Here is a 23,754-nt window from a genome sequence, read left to right on the forward strand (position 1 = left end):
ATGTGAAATGTCTTTAAGACTGAGATAGTGCATGCCTTCCCACTGGCACGCATTCAGTACAGTAGAAGTCACAGTCCCAATTGTTTGCTGGGCCACAAACACAGTACTATCATTTTTCCTGTACATTCTTCCAACAAAAGATTGGAGAGCTTGAGACAGTTAACATGGGGGCAAACAGAAAATCTGGCTCTTTCCTTTAATCTTTACTTGACAAATCAGATTAAGATTCAAATGCTAAGCACCACGTTTTATTTACATTTCTGTTTGTGCACAAGAAAACAAAAAAAAATCCAAAAGGTTACAATAAGCCACTGTCTTGCATTCAAGATGAAATGTTGAAATCACCACCTCTATATAGCATTTCCAAACATAGTCTGTGCAATTCTGTAACATACCTACGCTGATTGAGCAAACCAAATCAAATGAATTAAAAAAAAAAATCTGTTCTCTGAAGTGTCTGCACAACACCTCCCAGAAAATCAGCATAGTCTCACAAATAATAAGTTAAACATACATACTGGCCACAACAAAGCAACATTTTGTCAAGAAAAGACATTTCTCAAAGGCTACAGAATCACTAACCTTAAAACAGATTGTTTCTTCTATGTAGCATATATTAGGAGGATGTACAGGATATTTGCAAAACAAAAGACCATGGCAAAACCTACATTAAATTCAGAAAAAAAGATCTAAAAGTTTTCTTAATAGTAACTAAGGTTTTGTTTTCCCTAACAGTTTCATAACACAACGTCAGAAGACTGAATTCCTTGTAAATGTGGTAAGCAGTAGTTTTGAGAGACCAACGGCTACATAATCATCCTACACACTGTTAATTGTATCTGGCATTATTGCTCAAAGCTCCTACACAGAATGTCAGCTGACTGCCTGAACAGTACTTTGTTCTTAGTGCCTTTGTTAATGACGAATTAAATTATAGCGAAGAGAGTTCCACAACCACCCTCACTTTATAAACCTCAACCATTACAGAGCCACAAAAATCCTATGGCTTTGCCTAGGGAATACAGTTATTTCTTAACACACTACAACTTGCATCCTTAATCTGCAAAAGTTCCCACAATCCATGTTTACATCATGGAGAACTGTGTTGCTTCACACAAAGGATACAAAGATGAAGAAAAACATGCCTAGAAAAAAAAAATCTCAACAAGAAAGAGCTTACTACATGTTCAGTTCTACAAACACCACGATTTCCCTCGCATCCTGCAGATGGCAAACAAAAATACAAACATCAGAGAACTGCAAGAGTTTAATTATACAGTCCAACCTTAATTTCACTGCTCTGGTCACACTGATTATCTCTTTCAGTCTCTAACACCAAAGAACTAGGTGAAAAACATACATTTAAGGACGCCTTAAGAAAGGGTCTTTCTTGGGACTTTTACTACTGATGTTCCAGCAAATTCAGATAAAAGATTCACCTTAATCTAAGTACGTGATCTTCGTAATACCGTCTTCCTTAATGTTATTTAAAATTATATAATCATTTGCAAAAGCACAGCCCTCCTACTACATTCTCAAACTTACTGCAAGTCCAATAAACACTTCTCAAGTTTCTCTGAAAATAATAATGCATATATAGAAAGTCATTAATATTAAGCTCAAAGAACGTGGCAGTCATGCAAAAACAAGAGATGTGATAAAGATAAAACATATGTCCAGTTTTTAATCAAAACACAACAAAATAGTCTGTATTGCTTTACTGACCTACTTTCAATTGGTTTGTGTAACAATACACTGTGCAGTGAAGGAACTGTAGTAACATCCCATGTCTTTATTAAATATGTATTACTAGCCCTAGAAGCAAGTCACTTCTTTTACAGCTACACTGAATTACTATGAGTTTCTTCACAAAACAGCGCAAATTAACATACACTTGTTTACAAAGCAGTATAGTAAATTCAGTCTTATCTAACAGAACTGGCTAACACCAGTAACACCAAGACAAGAGGAGGTAAACAGACTGCCAACATAAAAATGCAGAGTGGAAACTGCCAGCGTCGTAAATAATTAAGACCACAGACCATCCCGTAAATCCATGCATGGTTAAAATTTAAAAAAGAACCAGAGCTCAGCGCCCAAAGCACCCTCCAGCTGCAGGTACCACCCCGGATACACCGGGATAAGAGGTCCACCCGCCACACAGGAGGCTGAACACACTAAACTACGGCCAAACCTTCCCCTGGGAGGCGGAAGAAGAGGCGCGGAGCCCGGCGGCCCGCTCTTCCCCTTACCGGTGGGCATCGCCCGGCCCCGGCGGGCCCCTCCGGCCACGGAGCGCCCCGACCGACCTGCGCGCCCCTCGCCGGCGACGCGGCACCGCTCCCCGGGCCGCCCGTCGCTTCCACAGGGCTACGACCTCCCCCCCCCCCCGCCCTGCCGCCGGCCAGGGCAGCGGCGGTCCCCGGAGGCGCGAAACTCACCGTCCCCCACAGCCATCATACCGCGGCGGTGCCGCGGCGGCTGCCGGCTCCCTACCGCAACAGTCGCCGCCCCGCTTCAAAATAGCAGTCCCGCCTCACGCGGGAAACCCCCTCCCGAGCCGCCGCCGCGCCTGGCCCGGCCCGGCCCGGCCCCGGCCCCGTCTCACCAGGGACTTTTACTGCGCTCCTTCCCGCTCCCCCGCAGGTCACGTGCCCCGCGGAGTGTTCCCGCCCGCCCCGGCAAGCGGGGGAGCGCAGGCCCACCCGTCAGGGCCCTGAGGTGACATGTCACCCCGGGCGGGGGGACGTTCTCCCCCACGAAAAATGATGCAAGACCCTCCCTGCTTTCTGCAAGGCTGCCTCGATTAAGGAGAGGCCTCCCACGAAAAAGAAATCCACCAAAAAAAAAAAAAGCAAAACCAGAGGAAGCAGAAGATGGCTTGTTGAAGAAAGGTGCTCTCTGAGGAGAGTATTTGGAAATCCCCTCAAAACTTGAAGAGAAATGGCTTTTTAAAGCATGCATGCAACAGATGCTGGGGAGCATTTTGCAGTGGTATGGAAATTACAACAAAAAACCGACCCAAAACCTGAACTTCTGCTTAGAGAAGTTATTCCCAAACAGAAGTTTATTCCCAAACCAATGTTTTGAGTGACGTAGAAAGAGGACAATCCCATAAAGTAAAACAAGAGGAAAAAAAATCCCATGTACTCTGTCCTGCCTGAGAAGTTTAAAACGGAGACAGACACACAACTGTAACGCATGCAGAACTGCCCAGTGCCTGTAAAACATGCATTTTTGTAATTCAAAAACTCAGGGAAGTTCCTTAAAAAACACTGGAAGCATCATTCTGCTAAGGCCCTTTCCTTCCAAATAGGTTTGAACTGACCACTACACTTCACTGGCCAGTATATTTTCCTATTTAGAATTATAAACCAGCAAGAAAAAGAGCTGAAATTTAAAGCAATGTGACTACATTCTGACCATTCACATTGAGCAAGCAAAAGAAATGCATGTAGCTCAAAACCCTATAAAATAATCATGGCAACTATCATCCATTTCCATACTTCCCAAACAATATACATTCATACTATGCCACACTGGTGAGCTCTGTCAAGAGTATGTCATCATTGTCTCCATAGTAACTATATTTCCAAAAAGAAAACAGCAAAGGGGAATAAAAAACAAGAGCGTAATGTGGAAAAACAGATACACACTTGTGCTATGGACTTCTATTTGCCCCCCTGCTTTTTTTTTTTTTTTTTTTTTAAAACCTCAACTGCATCTTTATCACCCATAACACAGCTCCTCCACAGCTGTGATACTAGCATCACTGTATCCTACCTGTCACATTTTACATTTGTAAAGGAACACTACAAGGCATACAATTAAAATGGGAAAATTGCACAGGTTGAATAGAGATGTACTATTTATATTCAGCTCAAATCATTCTGTCTGCTGAATAAGGCAAAGTAGAGAGTTCAACATTATTACTTTCCCTACTTTTCTTTTAATTTCCCATCTCAAAATTTACACTACTACCCAACAGAGGAGTCTGTTTAAATTCTCTTAGAGAAAACAGTATTTACAAATCTCAGGCAGCAGAAACAACTGCTTTTGCAGCTTTAAGATTGGCTGCTAGTTCTGTTTCCATAGAAATGAACATTCATTTGCTGAAAAATGGGGAGGTGCTTTAAAGAACCTTCTGCAGTTTGCAGGGATACACATATTTCTGGTGGAGTAAAAGGGCAAAACTAGCAGTACATGTAAGATTTTTGCTTAACAGGCAAACATCCTGATACGATTCTCTTAATGTGCAACATCATTATGAATGTAAACGAACCCAAAGGTTTTCATAGCAGCTATCATTCACATAATTCACATTAAAGAAATGATGTCTGTTTTTACCATCCACATCTGAGGGCAAGGGAAGATGGGGGAAGGGGAGAAAATAATTAAAAAAAAAAAAGAAATCAAAGGTCAGTTGGAGAGGCAAGTTAGCAGTGTGATACTATTTAAGCCTGCAAGTCATCCTCATCAAACAAAAGCACTAAGAATTTTGCCCAGTCCCCTTGTTAGACACGGGGCCTTCTCATCTGTTGGCTTTTAAAACTCCTTGCCACATCCTGCCCCAATTATTCCATCCATACTTGTTTCAATATGCTTTTCACCTCCTCTACCCTTCAAGAGGATCTGTCAGTTTCTAACAGTAAATTGTTATCCTCCTCCTCTTTCTAGTTTCATCAGGGATCAGATTCAATAAAGGAAGATGGTAACATAAGGCTAAAGGGACTGTTCACGCTACGTCCACTCTAACACAGTCATGGGGAAAATAAGATACTAAATCTACCAGTGTGCGCAAGATTGCAACTACGGTACCTTTTCCTCTCCTCCCTGTATTTCTCCCACATACCTAAGGATACCAATACAATATTTTTAAAACCTGTCATGTGTTTAATCATGCTAGTACTTTTTTAAAAAAATATATATTTGTTTTGATTATTAAAACACTATGAAAGACATTCTTCTATTCAGATTGTTTAAAGCTGCGAGTTCTGAGGTTTTTATTCCTTTTTTTTTTTTGCCTCCTAAGTACATGCTGAATAAAGAGACTGAACAACTGACACTAGTATTATTTGATAAAAAAAATCCTAAGTCACATCTCTGGATTCTCAGAAATGAGGTCAACACAACAAAGATTTACTACCACAGCAGTGTCACTCAGGACTATGAAGAAGCTGACGTCTTCCACGGTTGTATTAGCAAGCCCTTTCCTATCCATCACACACTGAAGAGAACCCTCATTAGTACAGTTAACTTCTTTGGGAAACTCAACTTGGCAAAAAGCCACTCCTTTTGCTGGTAAAAAGGTCCACTACAGAGCTGCGCCAGCCTAATTATATTAAAGCCTATTGAACAGTTTTTTTGCCCCCTCCCCTCCATCTTTGGAAACATAACCTTCTTCCCCCTTCACTTCCCAAACCCTACTCCAAAATACCCAAAGCACTAAAAAAATCCTCAACACTGTAACAGATGTATTTAGACATTAAAATTAGGCCTTTACCCAGAGATGTTTGATAAAGCTCCTAAAGAAAAGTTGGTAACAAGGCTACAGGAATTCAACAGTAACTTTCATTCTACACATGCAACCAGTAAATACAAATTATTCTTCAGAGAATAATGAAGGTCAAAGCCAAGATAAAGCACTAACAGTGGAAGAGTATCTTTTCAATAACATTACAAAAAAATTGTCTAGATGAATACAACAGATAAACTAGGTTCAAGGAAAAATACTGAAACCAACATATTAGAGGCATTCTCTCTCTATGGTACCAAAACAGAATCATAGCAACTTTTGCATCGGAAATGACACCTACAAGACAAAATAAATGGTTTATACTGCTGTAGACCAGCTTTAATATCTGCACTTTGCAGGCAAGATAAAAATGACTTAAAGAAAAACAAACTTAATCAACTCTCTTAAAACAGACAAAAAGCTCACAAGTGCTATGTATACTAGTCCAGCAATGTGGTATTTATATTTTCATATATATTTAAATTATTTCAATGCATTTATATTCCCTCAAATAACCTTCTCTGTTCTCCTGAGAACTACCAACAGAAGAAAATATGTGTAAAATACACCTTTGAACTTCTCAAACCTATGCAGTAGTATTAACTTCAAATGCAGAAGATAATGGTTTAGCCTTCCACAATGAGGAAATTTACCATATAACAGAACATTTATGTAAAACACTTCTCCCCAAAATTAATAAGTTTTCTTTGTGGTTGTTTTTATGTATTAATCCTTACAAATCTATTTTTGTATTCTGTAAGTGTTCAAGAATAGCAATGTTTTATTTCAAAGCAGAATGAAGCATAGAAACTTACTACCTCAAAGAAAAGGTTGTAAAAACACATTCCTTTGAACCTACAGTCTCTTTTGTTTTCACACTAACAAGAAAAGGACGAGAATATTTAAAATGAAAAGGTCTATTTGAGTGCATTAACAAATCATACGCATTTCTCAAAATATTTCTACTCTTGCATAGTTACACTTTTTAGATCAAGCAGAGCCCCCTTTTCAGTCAGCATAGTTGCTTTGAAAGGAAAAGCAACATCAGAAAACCCTCCCCTATAAAACAAGATCTACCAATTTCTTGCAGAAGACAGACAATGAAGCTTTCAAAAACAACTATATTAAAGCCACTGCCACAACAACTCCCTTGTTGTGCTGTTCTGTAACAGTTTTTTTTCTTAAATTATAGATTTAAATAAGAAAGAATGATGGTTTTGCTCTTTTGTACTATAAAATACTATATCAAGAATGCAGTAGGAAGCAACGAGGATTCTCTGCGCAACAGGTTTTCTTTTCATGAAATACACCAAAAATAAAGAGCTCAAATTCAGTACTGATAAGAGTCTTAACTTTCAACATGTAAGTGTCTTTGAATGCTGCAGTCACCTATTTCTATAATTTAAAACTCCACGTACTATAATTATTATTAATCATTTTAACTGAGAAGAAATCAAACACATCCATCACTAAATTACCATTCTTTTAGAAACATACTGAAAGATCGGATATAGATTCCTCTCATCTTTTTTCCCATGCACAAATACTTTGCAGCATTCTTTTATCCTCTACTGAGCAGACATGTAACTTATTAAAGATTCACTGCTTGTTTCCATGCAGCTTCAACACCTTTTCCAATTGTATGCTGACTGCAGTTCAGCAAATACTCTCAGTAATACAGTATAAAAGTTTGTTTCACTGTCTCATTTTCTTAGTATTTACATGTTTCTAGTCATTCATCTCACAGTGATAATACTAGTGTTCAAATATTTATTCTGTATTAATCTAAAGCTGATTATAAATATATGATCTTTCATACTCACCACTGACGCTACTTAAAATCATATTTCCAGAGTTTCTTACTTCATCAAATTTTGCAAAGATTGTTTGCAACCTGTAAAGTACAACAACGAAAAAAATATTTTTACATTTCTGAAATCCCCCTGGACACTGGTGAAAACAGAAATCCATTTATTATCATATACAAAGCAGTAGTACAGAATATACAAGGGATTAAGAGTATCAAGAAACAACTTAAGCTAGTTGAGCATCTTCACACAAATGCACAGAAAACCAAGTCAACTTAGCAAAGAACAAAACTGAGTATCATTATTAGCATGATTAAAAATAACTAAAATTCTAAAGTTCAGGTTCAGTAATAGAATATATTGAGTTCAGATGACTGTGATATTACTCTATTTATACACAACAATAAAAAGCAACAATTTGAACTATGGAATGTTCATGTGGGAGAAAAAATAGGGATTACTATTTAATTTGTTCTGAGACAATTACTAATCTTCCTCAAAATTTCTGCTCCTCAAAATTTCCTCAGTTTTTTAATGAAAATACTTTTGTAGTAGTAAGCACTTCCACAGCAAAAAAAAAAAAAAAAAAGAAATACTTTTTTCTAAGCTTAAGGTACACTAAACACTTTAGTTATGTTCAACACACACCCCACTGATTTAAATTCTCACAAGAGAAAACACACTGCAAGTGCTTAGCTACAGTTAAAGAGTAAAAAAAAAACCAAACCAAAAACAAAACAAACAAAAAAAACCCCAAACCACCAACCCCAAAACCCACCAAAAAACTCTACTTGTGCATTCTAGTCCCACAAGGTAGAAAATGCTATTCAAGCAAGAAAGCTGGCAAAACACTTAAAACAGCCATTTCTCATCACTTCTGCAGAAACTCAATACAGCAGTGGAATTATCTCACAGAAAGAACGTGACCCACACACTAGCAATAGGTTTGTACTGACATAATACACTGTGCAGCTGCAAACAATTGAGAACATTTTCTTACCTTTCTCCAAAGACTTTCCTGCATTTTAGACTACTCAGAATACGGTAATATCTAACATGCATGTGAATTTTTAGCTACAAGACTAGCAGGACTGTTTCCCGACCTTAAATGCACAGTTATGAACTACAAATCACACGAGAGTCTGCAACTCTCCAAACAGGAAAACTTCAGCTACAGTTCCAGTACTAGAGACTACATTACCCAATTCAAAACTTGCTAAAAGAGCAAATAATGAAAAGGCTTTGTTTACAACTCACAGTCCCAACTGTTGTAAGAAAACCAAGAAAAATGGATAAGAACAGTGCTTGGGTATGAAAATTCTCACAATACATAAAGGAGCAAAGTCAAGGACTCACAAAGATTTAACCTGAACATTTCCTTTAGCACACAACACTTTTACTCAATGATCCGTGTAGAGAGGCTGTGCACTCTCACTGTGCACAGCCTACCTCCGCTGACACACTGAATATCCCTTTCATTCACTGGTACCTCATTTATCTAATAATGAAGAATGTGATAAAATCATGAAATGCAGCCAGGCAACGGTATAAAAAATCTGAGCCTTCCCCCCCAACTTTCCAATGTTTTAGGACTCTCACAATGCATTATCTTTACTTTCCAAATACTTCAAAGCAATCTGCTACAGAGCAAATTTGTCCTGGATTTAACAGGCCCACAACAAGAACTACCCAGATTTAGCTGAGAATTCCACAAAAAGGCCTATCCTACTGCAAACATCTAAAAAAAACAAAACCAAAAAAACCCTTAATCATGTAAGTCAATAACCCATAACATAAACTAGCAGTTGTTTTACCATCTCAACTTATCTCAAAACTATATGTAGCTCAGTAGCAGTTTGCCTGATCTTCCCCTAACGTACTTGTCAGTCTTCTCTCTGGAACCTTTTATCCTCTCCCTTTTGCATCACCATTCCATTTACAACCATTGCAGTCACAGCAAAATGTCTGAAATGGCAGCAATTCACAACTGTCAGACCATACCGTCTTAATAATACTAAATCTCAGTCTTTTAATGAAAAGGTCAGTTTGTAAACCAAAGGCAGTTTATACCGAAATGGGGTTTTTCTGCACTTAGACTTGAAAAAGTAAAACTACAGTTGTGATACGAAACGCTTTTCGGGTACTAGCATTTACTAATGACACACGGAATCCCATTAACATGCTATGTGCTTTCAAATGTACAAAGTGAGAAGTTCACCCAAAAATCAATACACATAGTAATGCATTATGCCATCTTGCTTTCGTAAAAGCAAGTTAATGCATTTGCTTCATATGTACCATAGGAAGTATTTCTACTGTTTACCAGTGATTGCAAGTTGCCCTCAATGCTGCTGGATTCCATACTAAACACTGCATTAACAGTTCGCCCAGTTAATGAGGAGGACTTAACACTACATCTGAAAGGCTGAAACTGTTATCCTGAGAGAAATTGAAAATGAAGACTAGAGAGATTAACAGATTTCCTTTAAAATTTCACTTTATTCTTATATCCTGTTAGGCTGATGTTATGCATTTGGCACACTTTTTTTAAAGAATTCAAAAGAAAAACATTTCCTGCTCTTTTGAACTTAGTTTTCAAAAATGTTTTCCTGAGTGTTTTAAACAGAAAAGAAAAATGAAATGCTTCCTTATAAATACATTATAATAATACACACATTGCCTCTCAGTCTGGGCAAAATATCTGATAAAGTACTAACTATGAACATTAAAAAATGGATTTGTCAGCACTGGACGCTATGCAGACAGTGGTACAGGCTGGAGAACAATACAGTACTGCTGCTCCTAAAGCTTTCAAAACATGTCCTTATGACCAGAGGTATGCTTTATAGTATTTTGTTGCAATTAGAAAAAAAAAATCCAATAAAACAGCTGACAAAATGGTCAAGCACTACTGTAGATGCAACCCTCTCTTTAGTACAGCTTACAGGAACTGTAACTACTACCTTGCAAAGACTCACAACATTTTATTCCTCCCTCTCCTCCCACCCAGCTCTTCATGCTACCCTCTTCTCTTATTTCTTCACACAGCCACAGGCAGCAAGGCAGTATGAGCCAAGATCTCTAAAATTATTGCAATCACGGTCAATTTAAGAACATTTACAGCAGTTCAGCTCCTGGCAAGAGAGAGCCTGGCCAACAGGAATCCAAGAAAGTTTACAGGACTAGGTGAAGACTGGTTTCACCATCAGCAATGAGGAATGTTCTTTGAAAAGAGCAGCATTATTACTCCTTTATCTCACATCTGCAAGCCCAAGTCTGGATATGACATGCATAATCAATCAGTGAAGTCATCAGACAATCAAAATAGTATGTCACCAGTGAATTGAAATATTATCTTCTTTCTCCAAAATGCACAGACAGGTGTTCTGCAACTTCATATATGGAAGGAAAAATTCCCATTGATGAAAAACCCATATTCAGGACAGCAGGCCACTTCTGCATGGGCTGGAGAACAGCTGCTGTCTCAGTGAATGAACGAATGTATGAGGTTGCAGCACTTATAAAGGGGGCTCCTGGCAACCTACTTACTAAACCCTCTCATACGGCAGGTGACAGGTCTCTATCAAAGGATTAACAAATTATGGTGATTATGTTCAATGAGAGGAAAACATATCCGTCTAAGACACAGCTTGAGCTGACATGCACGCACATGGAAACGCAGATGCTAGCGAAGAACATGCACTACACTTCTAGACTGAAAAGCTGTTATTTATGACCGTGCTTGATGGAGTTCAACTGTTTGCTTGACAGGCAGAGGGGGATACCTAAAAGTTTGGACCCTGTGATGAAGAGACAAAAAAGCACCACTCCCCTGTCAACAGCAGAAAGATAAAGAAGAAGAAGGGGTGGTAACCAGTCTGTTCTTCATGTCCAAAGTGAGTCTAAAGCAGGAAATGGCCCATATGAAGCCTTGCACTTATTTCCGCCCCCCTAAAAAAATAAAAAGGATCTCGCACAGACATGTGTCCACATCTGGACACACAGATGGACCTCATCTAAAACATGAACTAGACAGACAAGTAGAATGTGCGTAGCACATAAAATGCGGTATTCAGAAGTGCATACTGCAAAATGTTTTAACCTTTCAGGATATAAACTTGTGGCCCTAGACATAAGCATTAAACAAATAACTGGTTTTATACATTTATGTTTCTCAAGTAACAGTGGGAAAAGTTGTCAGATGACTTCCTTAAAGATCTTAAAAAGCTTTTAACACTCAGACTAAGCAACTGCAATCCAGAGCGCCACATATACTATTTCCATTCAGGGAAGATCAGCCACACAGATTCTGTAACAAATTCAATCTGGTCCATATAAAGCTAAACCTGTTCACCATTCTTGGCTCACAGAACAAGAAATATAAAATCCACTTTCAGTATTCACAAATGTATTAACACTAATACTTACAGGCCCGATACCAAAGACTGTCCAACTTCTTTGGCAGCAACTTTAATTAAAGGGCAAACAACATCCAAATTTCCAACCACTGAGTTGATACTGATTTTTCTGAAAAAGGAATGTGCTTCAGGCAAAAAGCACGATATTCTGAGATTTGTAAGTTGAAAAATAACAAATAGAAAAAGTAACTCACTGATTTTATTTATCAACAAACTCACAAATTAATCTCTGTAAAGAATAAAAATGCATTGATGAAAAATACAGTAGTAGCAGGTAGAGTTGAACTACAAAAGTAAGATCCCATCTTCTTTTATGGGTCCAATACCCTTCTCTAGAAAATCCAGTATTTTTCAAAAAGGCAAACCTACTAGGTGCAGATTACAAAACCTTTTAAGCCTACTATTATTAAATCACTAAATACATTTGGCTTTATGTAGACACAACATGTATATACCATTTGCATATTTAAGGAAGTTGAACAATTTCTGAAAACAATGCTTGATTAACTTTCCTGCCTTCCTTTCAGCAGACATGAGCTCTTATTTTCAGTGCTTTGGGGCAGAGCGCATTCAAGCAGCAACACACAGATCTCTAATGTGTCATTTGTTACGTAAACTAAACAAGCGTACATTCTGTTAAATCACGTGTGCACCATATACTGAAGTAATAGGGGTTTCTGCTAATATCTATATTTACGCACAATTTTTAATGCCCTGTCATACCGTGAAGGAGCTGCAGTGCAGTTCTTTAAGGCTGAACTCAACGACTGAAAGCAGCCGTGTCTGAACTACAGATTATCTGTAATACTTAAACCTACCCAGACACACAAATACAAACACAGATTCTCCTCAAAACAATGATACAATGATGCTCTACACGAAAGGGTTTTTTTCTACAGATTACAGATCCTGCATAACCACATGAAAATTTTAATGCATCTAAGCAAAGGGAAAACTTCCAACAGGCGCTGGGGAAGAAATGCCTTAAATTACATCGGCCTCTGAAGGAACAAGGCTGAGCTGCCATAGAGCTAAGCTGTCTTTCCTGAGCTGTGTCAACCGCCTTGTTCCTTGTGCAAAGGAGTACAAAGAGACTACAGGAACTCTGCTTTCTGTCAGCGATGGATGGGACAGAGACTAGTAGCCTCATGCTCAACTCAAATCGTAACTCCCCCCTTCATCCCCACCTGAAAACTACTGCAGAGGACACAGCACCAACACTCAGCTCATGTATTATTTTACACTAGCCTTGACTGTCAGGTGCAAAACTGTTGAGATTCAGTAGCAACAACCTATTTAACATGCACCAACTAGAGCCCTGCTTCTTTATGTAAATGCAAATGGTACAACTATGCTTGCTTTCAGATCAGGGGAATTTTGTATTCAACTGATTCAGACAAAAGAAATAACAATTTGGCACCTACTGCAACTAAATTAGAAGCTGTTGATTGCCCTGAGGATACAAAGCTCTGATGGTGTTTAATCCTATTTGGATCCCAAGATTTACTCAGTTTGTATCACATGGAAATGTGAACAGGATGAGCGCTGAACCTAAACTTACAGTCAGACCCAACATTCATAGCACAAACAAAGGCTGTTGTTACCTGCACTCTTGCGCTCTCATTCCCTGTTCCAAAAGATGTCCAAAACCCTATCTTAATGCAAGAAGGATCTTCTCCAGTATGTTCCAATTATCTGCTACAAAACTCAATTTTTGGAATTGTAGTAATAATATGGCTTAAAATTCTGTGGTAACCATATAGTCTCTTAATAGTCTAAAGCTGTGACAGCCATTAAATAGAAGAAAATATGTACAACTTCCCATTCCCACAAGCAGGGTCAGCTTTTGTCCAAACAGGCTGAAGTCTGCCTGGAATGTGAAACAATAAATTCAACACCATTCTCCTGTGACATTTTGATACCTTATAAATCATCATTAAAAACTAGGGCTAATAGTTTTTTAGAAGGGTCTGATGAGGCACAGTATCCATTCTGATATTCTCTCTGACACCATGCAGTAGATACATTCAGCGTTATCAAAACCAAGAAGTGAGATGAAGACTCACAGCAAAGTGGTATGTTAATTCATAAAGGGGTCAACACATTTTTAAAAGTCTAAACTGTTTTAATAAAGAATTTGAAAGATTTTATTATATAAACAGTCTTGCCCACTAAGTACAATTTCAAGCTCTGTCTAGTTTTCTTAATTAAACAAATCCTTACCAGGGTAGCAACAAAACAATGGCTACTTCTATTTCATATAAACTAATCTACACACAACACAGACCAGCCTTTAAAGATTGGAATTGCTTTTCAGAAAGAGAAAGGACCAATGAAGCAAGCATTGTCAAAACTTCCTTGCACCTTTTGCGAGAAACATCCAGTGTCCTGTGATGGCATGTGTAACAGTCAGACTGATGAACACTCCTTCCAAATACACCCTTCTCACTGAACCCCAGAATTGCAACTTCAGGATTGGGAAGTAGTTATTTTGAAAAGCACCCCTCTCTCATCTAGCTGTAGCCCATAAGCAAACATCTAGGGTGGAATGGATCGGCCTGATGTAATTCTCAAGAAGCAAGGGAAGACAATTTTTCCATTACAACTATCTTCAAGGAAGACGGTTGATTCGCCATACTTTCATTGCACACTCACACATGCACACACACACTTGTTCTCTCTCACACATGCACAATACATGAAAAGTACTGATTTAAGTACTTCAGCTGAGACTCTTCTACACTGAGGCTAAACAGCAACTCTAGAATAAGGAACAAGACATATATACTCATGTATTTTCTGATTATTTCCCCACTGCACTCCATATCTGTTTACTTAATTTTGAAACATTTTTCTACTACTGTCCAGTTCTCAGCTGCTCTTAAAGTCAGGAGATTTTAACTAGTGAATGCAAAACTGCTTTTCATCATACACCTATATGCCTCTTCCAAGCAGAAAAAAAACAACAGCAAAAGAAAGTCAGGAACACTACTAACATCACGATGGAAGCAAAACTAACTAGAAGGTAAAATCAAAACTGTAATAATTTTAAAACAAAGTTATAAATGAGTTTAAAGTTCTGATAAAGAACAGTAACACAAAATGACTCAGGATTACAAAATCAGAACAGCTAACTCACCTGCCAGGAGGAATTCCTCTCTTCGTAAGATCTATTCGTACTTTCTCTCCCACATGTCTATAAACCTCTACAATGGCTAGTATGGCAGCATCTCTCACCTGTGAACACAGTTTAAATTGTTAATTTCAGGGTTACAGAAACCAAAACAACATTCACCGACAATCCACTAATCTTACAGTTTCTATTGACCTGCATGCCAACTCATTTCACAAAACAGTTGAAACAGTGAGGATGGAAGGGAAAGGAAATACAACTGTTATTTCAAAATTATATTTGTTCCAAGTTAGAGCATCTCCAGATGGTAAATGAAAAACCCTAGAAATAACAGCTCTAGAGGGAATTTCTGGGATTGACATAAGAATAATATTTGGGGGGGGGAAAAAAAGTGCTTTATTTAGGACTCTATCACAGTAGGCAATATTTCCAAAAGCTAGTCCCTGCACTCAGCCTTGACACTTCATCTTGCTTTCCTCTGTTTCTACATGCAGCAAGGCCCCTCTGGAAAACTAAGGACCTGACTGCCCACAAGAACGGGCCAAAGTGATCAGCTTTTTGTTTGCTTCCTTCAACAGGAATTACGTGGCATCACATAAGCACACGGAAGGGAGTAAGACAAGATAGGGGAGGAGGAAGAAACAGTTAGAGCAAGGAGACAGAGTGCCTCTTTAAAAATTTTAAACCATAGTCACCACAATAAAAACTGCCAAAAATCCATGTTAGTAAATACCATTATTCTCTACAAAGAATTACTGGAATGGCTTTAGTATTGTTCTTTGTAACAGTTTGAAATAACCCACAATTCCTTTATCAAGATACGAACTACATCTTCACTAGTGATCAACAAACAAGACAAATTCTTAACAGATTTTCTCTAGAACAGAACAATGCTACACTATACAGAGGAGACAAGAACTTTGCTGCACCCAGAAAATAAGCATGAAGACCTGTCCGATTTATCTGCCCATGTCCTCCCCTTGCTACCTTCTTCCTTACTGTATTATTAGTTTTTTCTCTCAGACAGAACTCCAGATAAATCAAGAGAGATCTTATCCATTTACATTTGAAGGTTTTCTGAAGTTCAGATGTCACCGTTATGAACTACATCTTGATTTTCACTGCAGATATTTTTGCTTAATTAACTGATTTAGCTACAGTCCTTGCATGTGCTCAAATGCCATTTGGGTTCCATTTAGGAAATTATTATACATGATAATGTTATCCTCAGCAAATTTGGCAGACTATTACAGGTCTCATGTAGGGGCTCCTTCTGGAGGCAATTCTTCCTGTCAATAGATTTTTCTTTTTCTTTCAACATGCTCTGTAAAAAACAACTACTTTCAGTAATTACTAGTTTCAATCTCTAAAGACAAAACTAAAGGGGCCAGCATATCGCAACACTACTGCCTTTGCAACTCTACTTTCATATTCCAATCGATGTGCTGATTCAGACTAAAATGGGTTTATTGTTTCTCATGGTAGAAAATAACAATCTGTTATATACAAGCAAGCCTATCGGCTTTTCTTTAATGCCTACATTTATTTTGCTTTCATTCCTCTGTGACAGTATGGTTGTTGAAGCACCAGTAAGTAATGAAATCCTTACCTGACTATTCGAGTCACCAAATGCTGTACACAAATGTGGTACCAGCTTGCTGAGGATTAATGGTTGTGCACCATAACTAAAAAGAAAAATAAAAAATTAAGTTAAATCTATTTTTTACAGAAAAAAAAAACAAAAAATACTTGGTGCAGAAGTGAACTTTTAGCTTAGCATTCATAAAATACAAACTTATATCAATCAAGCTCCATCTCTCTCTTACTAGTCCTTTGTCTACTTTTAAATAAGACAAAAATACTATGCCTTTAGTCTTTCTTTCAGTAAGCTCACAAGTTGTTTGATTTTTCCCGTTTTTTAGTTTAACTGAATCAGACTTCCTAAACCATTAGTTTCAGAGAAAAATGACATTCGGAAGGACAGAACCATTACATCTCCATAGAAACAAAAAGCTTACATGTTTAAGGTAGCAATAAGACACAAACACACTCCTTCTCGTGATCGGTAATTCTTGTGTTTAAAACCAACAGCAAGGCGTTCCCAAATGTACTATAAAAACAGAAACAATTGTCTTTGATTACCGGGAGCACAATATAATGTAATTCCATCCATATTTTATAATTACATTCAGAACAGTTGCAAAAAAATAACAGAAGACAGGTCCGCTGGAAAAGTAAAGGCACTTCTCAGGTAAAATTAAGTTATAAAATGCACGGTATGGAACACAACACAGAGTATTCCTATGCCAAAAACAATTTCTAAAAAACATCCTTCAGAAATCTAGCTGAGTATTTTTACTATTTGAGAAACAGCTCTTAAAAGCATACAGAATTGTTACAGTTAACACACACAAAACAACCATTAACATTACAAACTACTGACTCAAGCAGAAGTTGCTATATTCTTTTTGCTTCATATTCTGTTTCCCTGCCAAAATTTCCTCTCATCCATTTTAGCTCATCCTACCCATACTCCTGCTGTCCACTTCTCCCCTACTTTTGCTTTAAATTTATTTCTTCATTTCTCAATTACTTCTTGCCCATTCATTCTAATTACTTTGCTTCCATTTTTTTTCTGCTTTCATTTCTCCTTTTGTGCTGGTGCCGCTTCCTGTAGTACGACCCTCTGGCTCGCTAAACCCTCATTTACCTTCTTGCGCGCTCATTTTCCACCACCTGCCTTCAGCCTTTCCCTCCTCAGTTCACCTTTTTACCTGTCCATCTCCTTGTCGTTCTCTAGCTGTGTGTTACGGTGTAAAAAGCAGAAAGATGACGCTTACGAGACTGGGGATTCTCAGGGGTGTTTCGGAGCAGATGCACAGCCTGGAACTGCGACTGCCCCAGCTGCAGGGCTGCCATTACCTCCTCAGCCAGCATCCGCGGGGAGCGTTGCCTAGTGATGGCTGCACATGGGCAATTGCACATTTTGCAGCCTGGCCACCACCCTCATTCCTACCCCCGAAGTGGTGCGATTGCAACGTTATCATGATTCCATACAGATCTGCTAAATATGCATTGGATACACATTACTGCAACCGTATTTGGCTTTCTGAAAAAGACCCTCACAAACAGCTATTGATCAACAAAAAGAGACAGTGTAAGAGCAAGGAATGCTGCATTCTCTTTACTAATGATGTAGCACACTTCATAGCAGATGTAAAATTTTCCAATTAGAGCCCTGCTTCATCATTTTGCCCCATCTGTGGTTTCTTGTTTGTTTGCGTGTTTTATACTTCATTACATTTAGAGAAAACAAACCTTCGACAAGCAGGATATGGCTTGCCAAAACTGCACATCTTAACAACAAAGAACAGGATTTTACGGAGGAAAACATCCTTCCAATTAACCCACTGTCCAGGGACAAACATGGGAAAAAGGAAATCTCCTTGCTAGATGTAAAAAAATACAGGTAGAGAGGAAAGTGTAGAGTACTGAAACAAGCAAAACAGACTGAAGAGAAATTTAGTCTTTCACCAAATTAACCCCACTTGAAGAACTGAATTCTTCTAAACAGAGGAATTCAAACGGCTGCTTAGAAATTTCAACTCATGACTTGCTAGCAACAGTTGGCATCAAACTCCCTTTGTCCCATTCATGCATTTATACCACCTATATTCTTATTTTTATGCTTTCCTGCCCATACCCAGCTACATCTAGTTCTTGCTCATTAAAAAAAACACAAACCAAACAAAAAACCCAAACACATCTAAAACAAGAAAAGAGAACTGACAACAGGACAAATTTAGTATTATTCAACAACACACTAGAACAGACAAGATGAGTTGATTGGAAAGAAACTTACTGGACTTATCCCCAAAAAATTATTCCACCCAGCTCTTCCACAAGGATGTTTCTCTGTGGCAAAGAGAGCCTAAAATTCTGTATTTCAGTGTTGGAGGCACAGGAAACACTTCTCTGTTTTGGTCCCTGCTGTGAGAATGATTGATGCTTTTCATCCAAATTTTTAACAATACATAAACTGTCCCGAGAGCAGACAACTGAAGCCAGGTTTCTCCCACCCTAGGGGAGTTACCAGAAGAGCCATACCTTCTCTTACTTGCATACGCTGTTCCTTGGACCCCATGAACCTTGTATTCTTTCTGACACTGCCCGTAAGCTTCAAACGGGGTGGAAACTTCCACCACCTCAGTGTACAGCCTAACAACTTCAGAAACTGAAAGATGGACCAGTAATCTAAAACTCTTTCATGATGTGCCTAGCACAAAGCAACTATCACCACATTCTTTATCAGCAGTTGTTCAAATGAAGGTGTTTCCAAGATGCTCTGCTGTGTACTTAACCAAATGACATTACTGTAGAAGTAGGTGAAATTTCAGGTCTGCATGCCAGGTACTTCATCTTGGGCATAGGTTGATGTCACTCATGAACTACCTGCCCTTAAGCATGAAAAAAATGCTGCAATGTCTCTTTGTCAATGAACACAATCGAAACTAGATCTCGTGAAGAGGTAAAGGCATGCCTTTGTGGATGACACTACTAGACTTTGATGCCCAGTCAGGTCTGTGACCAAATCATATGAGAAAATGCCTCATGTTGGAAGGGAGATAAATATGTTTATATAGTTGCCTAACATTCTACCCATTTTTCCTATCAGGCAAACAAAGCAATTGAGAACAATTTTCTCGCTGCAGATCAAGTCTGCAAAATCTTATTCCTTGCGCACAAACATTCAGACCTGTATCTATGAATAAACAAAGCCAGGAATTCACATGCAGAAGAACCTCATTTTCATTCACAAAAAATAAGACATTCCTTATTAACTTCTGCACTTAGAACTCAAACAAATTTCCTTCAGAAATTCAAAACTCGAATGATAAGTTCCTACTGGCAACCAGGGTCCCCAGAATTGCAAATAACATCATTACTCAAACAATATAATCCTGTTAAACAATCGTACATTTTTCAGACTCACAGAGTAGAAATGTAAGACTTAGCACTTGGAGGCCACGTAATGCTAAGAACTGTAAAAAGGTTTGCTGAACTCAAACTTCAACCTAAGACAACAAGTCAGAAGGCAACTTATCCCCATCTCAGTTTGTCCAAGGTTCACGTAGCATGTTTGTCATACATCTAGAAAGGCAGATTTTCTAAGTTAGGATGCAGGACTACTCCTACATGTTCAAGTACAAAGCTAATTTTAAAATAAATTCAGAGCTAAACAAACTTATTTATCCCCATTATGCAACTCAAACCCAGGAGGATGCTTCAAACATGCTTTAATTAAGAAAGTCCTTCCACATGACATGAGAACATCTACTCAGAATTTAGCTACGCAAAAAATATGCAAAAACTGCAGAATTGCACTGTGCCAGATTGTCATCTTTAGCTGCACAACGCATCAGTGTCAACCCATTAAGAATATCTTTAACATTTACACCATTAACAGTCACCCATAACATTGTGACATATTCAAAGTCAAGCTCATGCATAAGTCATAAGCTCACTGGAGGCCTACATGTGAATCTACATTAAGTAAACATACCATGGGTGGTGCTGCTTCGTCCATCAATTTCAATATAAGATTCTGTGCTTGCTCTCGAACTTGGTCTTTGGCATCTCCCATACGATCTATCAAAGGCAGGAGAACTACAGGAGGGGGGAAAAAAAGAAAAAAAAAGAATAAAGATTTTCTAATACTTAAGGATATTTCCTGAAACACATTATGATACATCTCATTCAATAATAAAAGCTGATTTTAAGTTGGTCAAAATATTTGAAAGTCTCAAATATATTTCTGAGTATGTTACAAGATTAACAACAAATGCATTTGACTGAAATTGAAGAAAACAGTCTCTTCCAACAGGCTAAAAAGAAAACAAGCTTCCCATCTTAACAGCTGTGTGAATTACTTCAATTTAATCTTCAAAAAGTATGCCAGTAGCTTCTGAATGTCTGGCTTTTCTGAAAAATAATGCTAGGCCTGGTGACTGCAGAAGAACTGGCATAGGAAAAAAAAGACTATTTTAAAATATCAGTGGGATTTTGCTGCTTAATTATGAAAAATCTAAAAGTTTTAAATCCTCCTATTCACACAGTGTATCTTCTGGAAACTCAGCCTTACTTCAGTGAAAGTATTGGTAAAAGTTACTATTTTAAAACAAGCATCCTCAAATAATATTTAACTAAAATTGCACCATAGCTGATGATTTCACACCCTAAAAATCAGAACTCGCTCAGAATGAAAGGATTTGCCAATTCTTTTCACTTGCTTATCCAGAGAGTAGTTTATAATTACAACTGATAAACAAATTAATGTTACAATATTTAGGAAAGTTACCTGAATGAACACTTAGGTCAGCATTGTGCAAGACATCCTGCTATACTGGTTCCCAGCCCTGCATCTGGGCCCTACACATACAGCTTTGTGAGATTCTTCCCCCCAGTGCTTTTGGTACCAGTTCTTCAAAACAAGGGGTGACAACATCAAGCATGTCACCTTCTCTCAGGAACTACAACTGGATTGGTGGAAATGTCATCTCCCGCAGGACAGTGCTTTTAAAGTTAGTATAAGCACAGGGAACACTACCTAGAAAAAGCAGCATCACATGCCAACAGTAACATTTACCTGTCAACAGCTCAACCTTCTGCATCAGCTTTTGTGTCTCATCTGATCCACAGTCTTCTAAGAGCTGCAAGTATCAGTCACATAATCTAGGTGGAACTTATTCAAGACAGACCACAATACCCACCCAGCCCATTCTTCTGCTCCTGCACTCTAGTTAAGCTGGGGCTACGTTTGCAATTAGCGTATGTGCTGGTTTCAGCTGGGATAGAGTTCATTGTCTTCCTAGTTCCTGGTATAGTGCTATGTTTTGGGTTCAGTATGAGAAGAATGTTGATAACACACTGATGTTTTCAGTTGTTGCTACGGAATGTTTAGACTAAGTCAAGGACTTCTCAGCTTCTCATGCCGAGCCAGCAAGAAGGCTGGAGGGGCACAAGAAACTGGAAGGGGACACAGCCAGGGTAGCTGACCCAAACTGGCCAAAGGGGTATTCCATACCATGTGACATCATGGCCAGTATATAAACTGAGGGGGAGTTGGGCAGGGAGGGTTCCCTGCTCAGGAACTAACTGGGCATTGGTTGGTGAGTGGTGAGCAATTGCATTGTGCATCACTTGTTTTGTATATTCCAGTTCTTTTGTTATTATTGTCATTTCATTATTGTTATTACTATCATTATTAGTTTCTTCCTTTCTGTTCTATTAAGCTGTTCTTATCTCAACCCACAAGTTTTAATTTTTTTTTTCCAATTCTCTCCCCCATTCCACTGGGGGGGGGGGGGCAGTGAGTGAGCAGCTGCGTGATGCTTAGTTGCTGGTTGGGGTTAAGCCAGGACAGCATGCCATTTATTCCAAACTTCTAAAACTAGCATAATATTTACCTTGAGTCTTGCTCATATTCCAACAAAAAAAGATACAGTAACAGCTAAAATCACCTTTTGCTGCATTTGGTGTTACATCTCTGAACACCTGAGAGTACTTTACAGTTTCTGCCTGACCTCTCTCAGCTGTTAACTGCTATAAAATTAATTTTCCTATTTTACCTACAGAAGAAATAACCATATCACCCTATTTTTTGAAAGGGAGATCTGGAAGAGTTTTAGCAGTACTTAATGATTTTATAGTAGTAACTAAACAATAGAGTTGCCAGCAAAAGAAAGGGAACAGAATCAGTAACCCAGGAGGCCTCCTCAGTCCTCTGTTCCTACATTAAAAACAGGAGCTATTTCTGTACCATGATTATTACTGGACAAATACACTGCTGAAGTTTGAATTTCTCCTCCTGCTGTATCTGAACACTTTCTAATTGTCCTAATCTGAATATTTAATTCTACTGGCTCTGGATAGTCCACTGACATCTTTAGCTCCCATTATCATACTTTTGCTTTTTTCATCTATCTTTTCTTCCCTTTCTCCTCTAACTTATTACAGCTACTTTCATTTTACAGTTTGAAGAGAAGGGTTGCGGGTTTTTTTTTGTTTGGGTTGGGATTTTTGTTGTTCTTCTGTTGGTGTGGGGTGCTGGGTTTTTGTTTTGGTTTTTTGAGGGACATTTTTGTTTGGTAGTTTGGTTTGGGGATTATTTTTCCATTTTGTAAACACAGAAGAAACACCCAGAACTCAAGAAGTGATTTTTGGGAGTACACAGCTGAGCCCTCCCATAAATTTCCAATCACTCATATACTTACTAATTACATTTTTCCTCCCAACAGTACTTTTCATGACTATTTTCAGCATTTCGAAACTGACCTTTTACCAGTCAGTAACCAGACATTACTGGTGACCATTGGGCAGCTGAAGGCAACTCTAGCTTTACCATGAGGTTAACAAATACAGCCCCTGAGAAGCTGTTCCAGTGGAGGGAAACACAGCGAGTGCCAGTCCTGCGGGAACACGGCTCCTTTGTGACTAATTAGCACACTGAGTCAGTTGACAGAGCTGCAGATACCAGGGCTTTGCTCAAATCACTAAGGCAAGCACAGAGAACAGCTACTAGAAGCCGCTGAACAGAGATGAGGTCACTGAGTTAAATTGAGCTATGACACAGCCTGCAGATTTCAGTACGCTTAGCTACTGAACATGCCAGCCTCTGTCACTCACAGAGCTCTGACAGAGGGACAGCCTGCTGTGGGAACTGTTAAAGGGCCCAAATGTCTGCAGGCTTGACTTTCCCCCCCCCTAAATCTCAAGTTTCTCTAAGACCCCATATAAGACATGATATATTCTGTTTGCTTAAGACAAATGAAATTAGGCTGTCAAATGCTGGCAACTACCAGCTGGTTTTCAGTTTGGTAG

At 38.6% G+C, this 23,754-nt stretch overlaps 1 protein-coding gene across 24 annotated transcripts in view; it reads right to left on the reverse strand.

Moving 5' to 3' along the window:
* The window catches only part of CLASP2 (cytoplasmic linker associated protein 2), a 152,798-nt gene that overhangs the window by 105,403 nt on the left and 23,641 nt on the right, over positions 1-23,754 (reverse strand). For 21 of the 24 annotated variants that reach the window (XM_075056125.1, XM_075056089.1, XM_075056061.1 and 18 more), the window contains 5 exons: positions 20,438-20,541; positions 16,893-16,984; positions 16,484-16,559; positions 14,881-14,978; positions 7,339-7,409 (listed from right to left, as the gene is read on the reverse strand). In XM_075056125.1, the coding sequence (XP_074912226.1) occupies positions 7,339-7,409; positions 14,881-14,978; positions 16,484-16,559; positions 16,893-16,984; positions 20,438-20,541 (441 nt within the window). Of the gene's footprint in view, positions 1-2,441; positions 2,564-7,338; positions 7,410-11,751; positions 11,850-14,880; positions 14,979-16,483; positions 16,560-16,892; positions 16,985-20,437; positions 20,542-21,520; positions 21,584-23,754 lie in introns of those variants that run through there. The other 3 variants (XM_075056134.1, XM_075056153.1, XM_075056164.1) reach the window with 3 other exon arrangements.

The sequence above is a fragment of the Buteo buteo genome, chromosome 2 (genome assembly GCF_964188355.1).
Source record: "Buteo buteo chromosome 2, bButBut1.hap1.1, whole genome shotgun sequence".
NCBI lineage: Eukaryota > Metazoa > Chordata > Aves > Accipitriformes > Accipitridae > Buteo > Buteo buteo.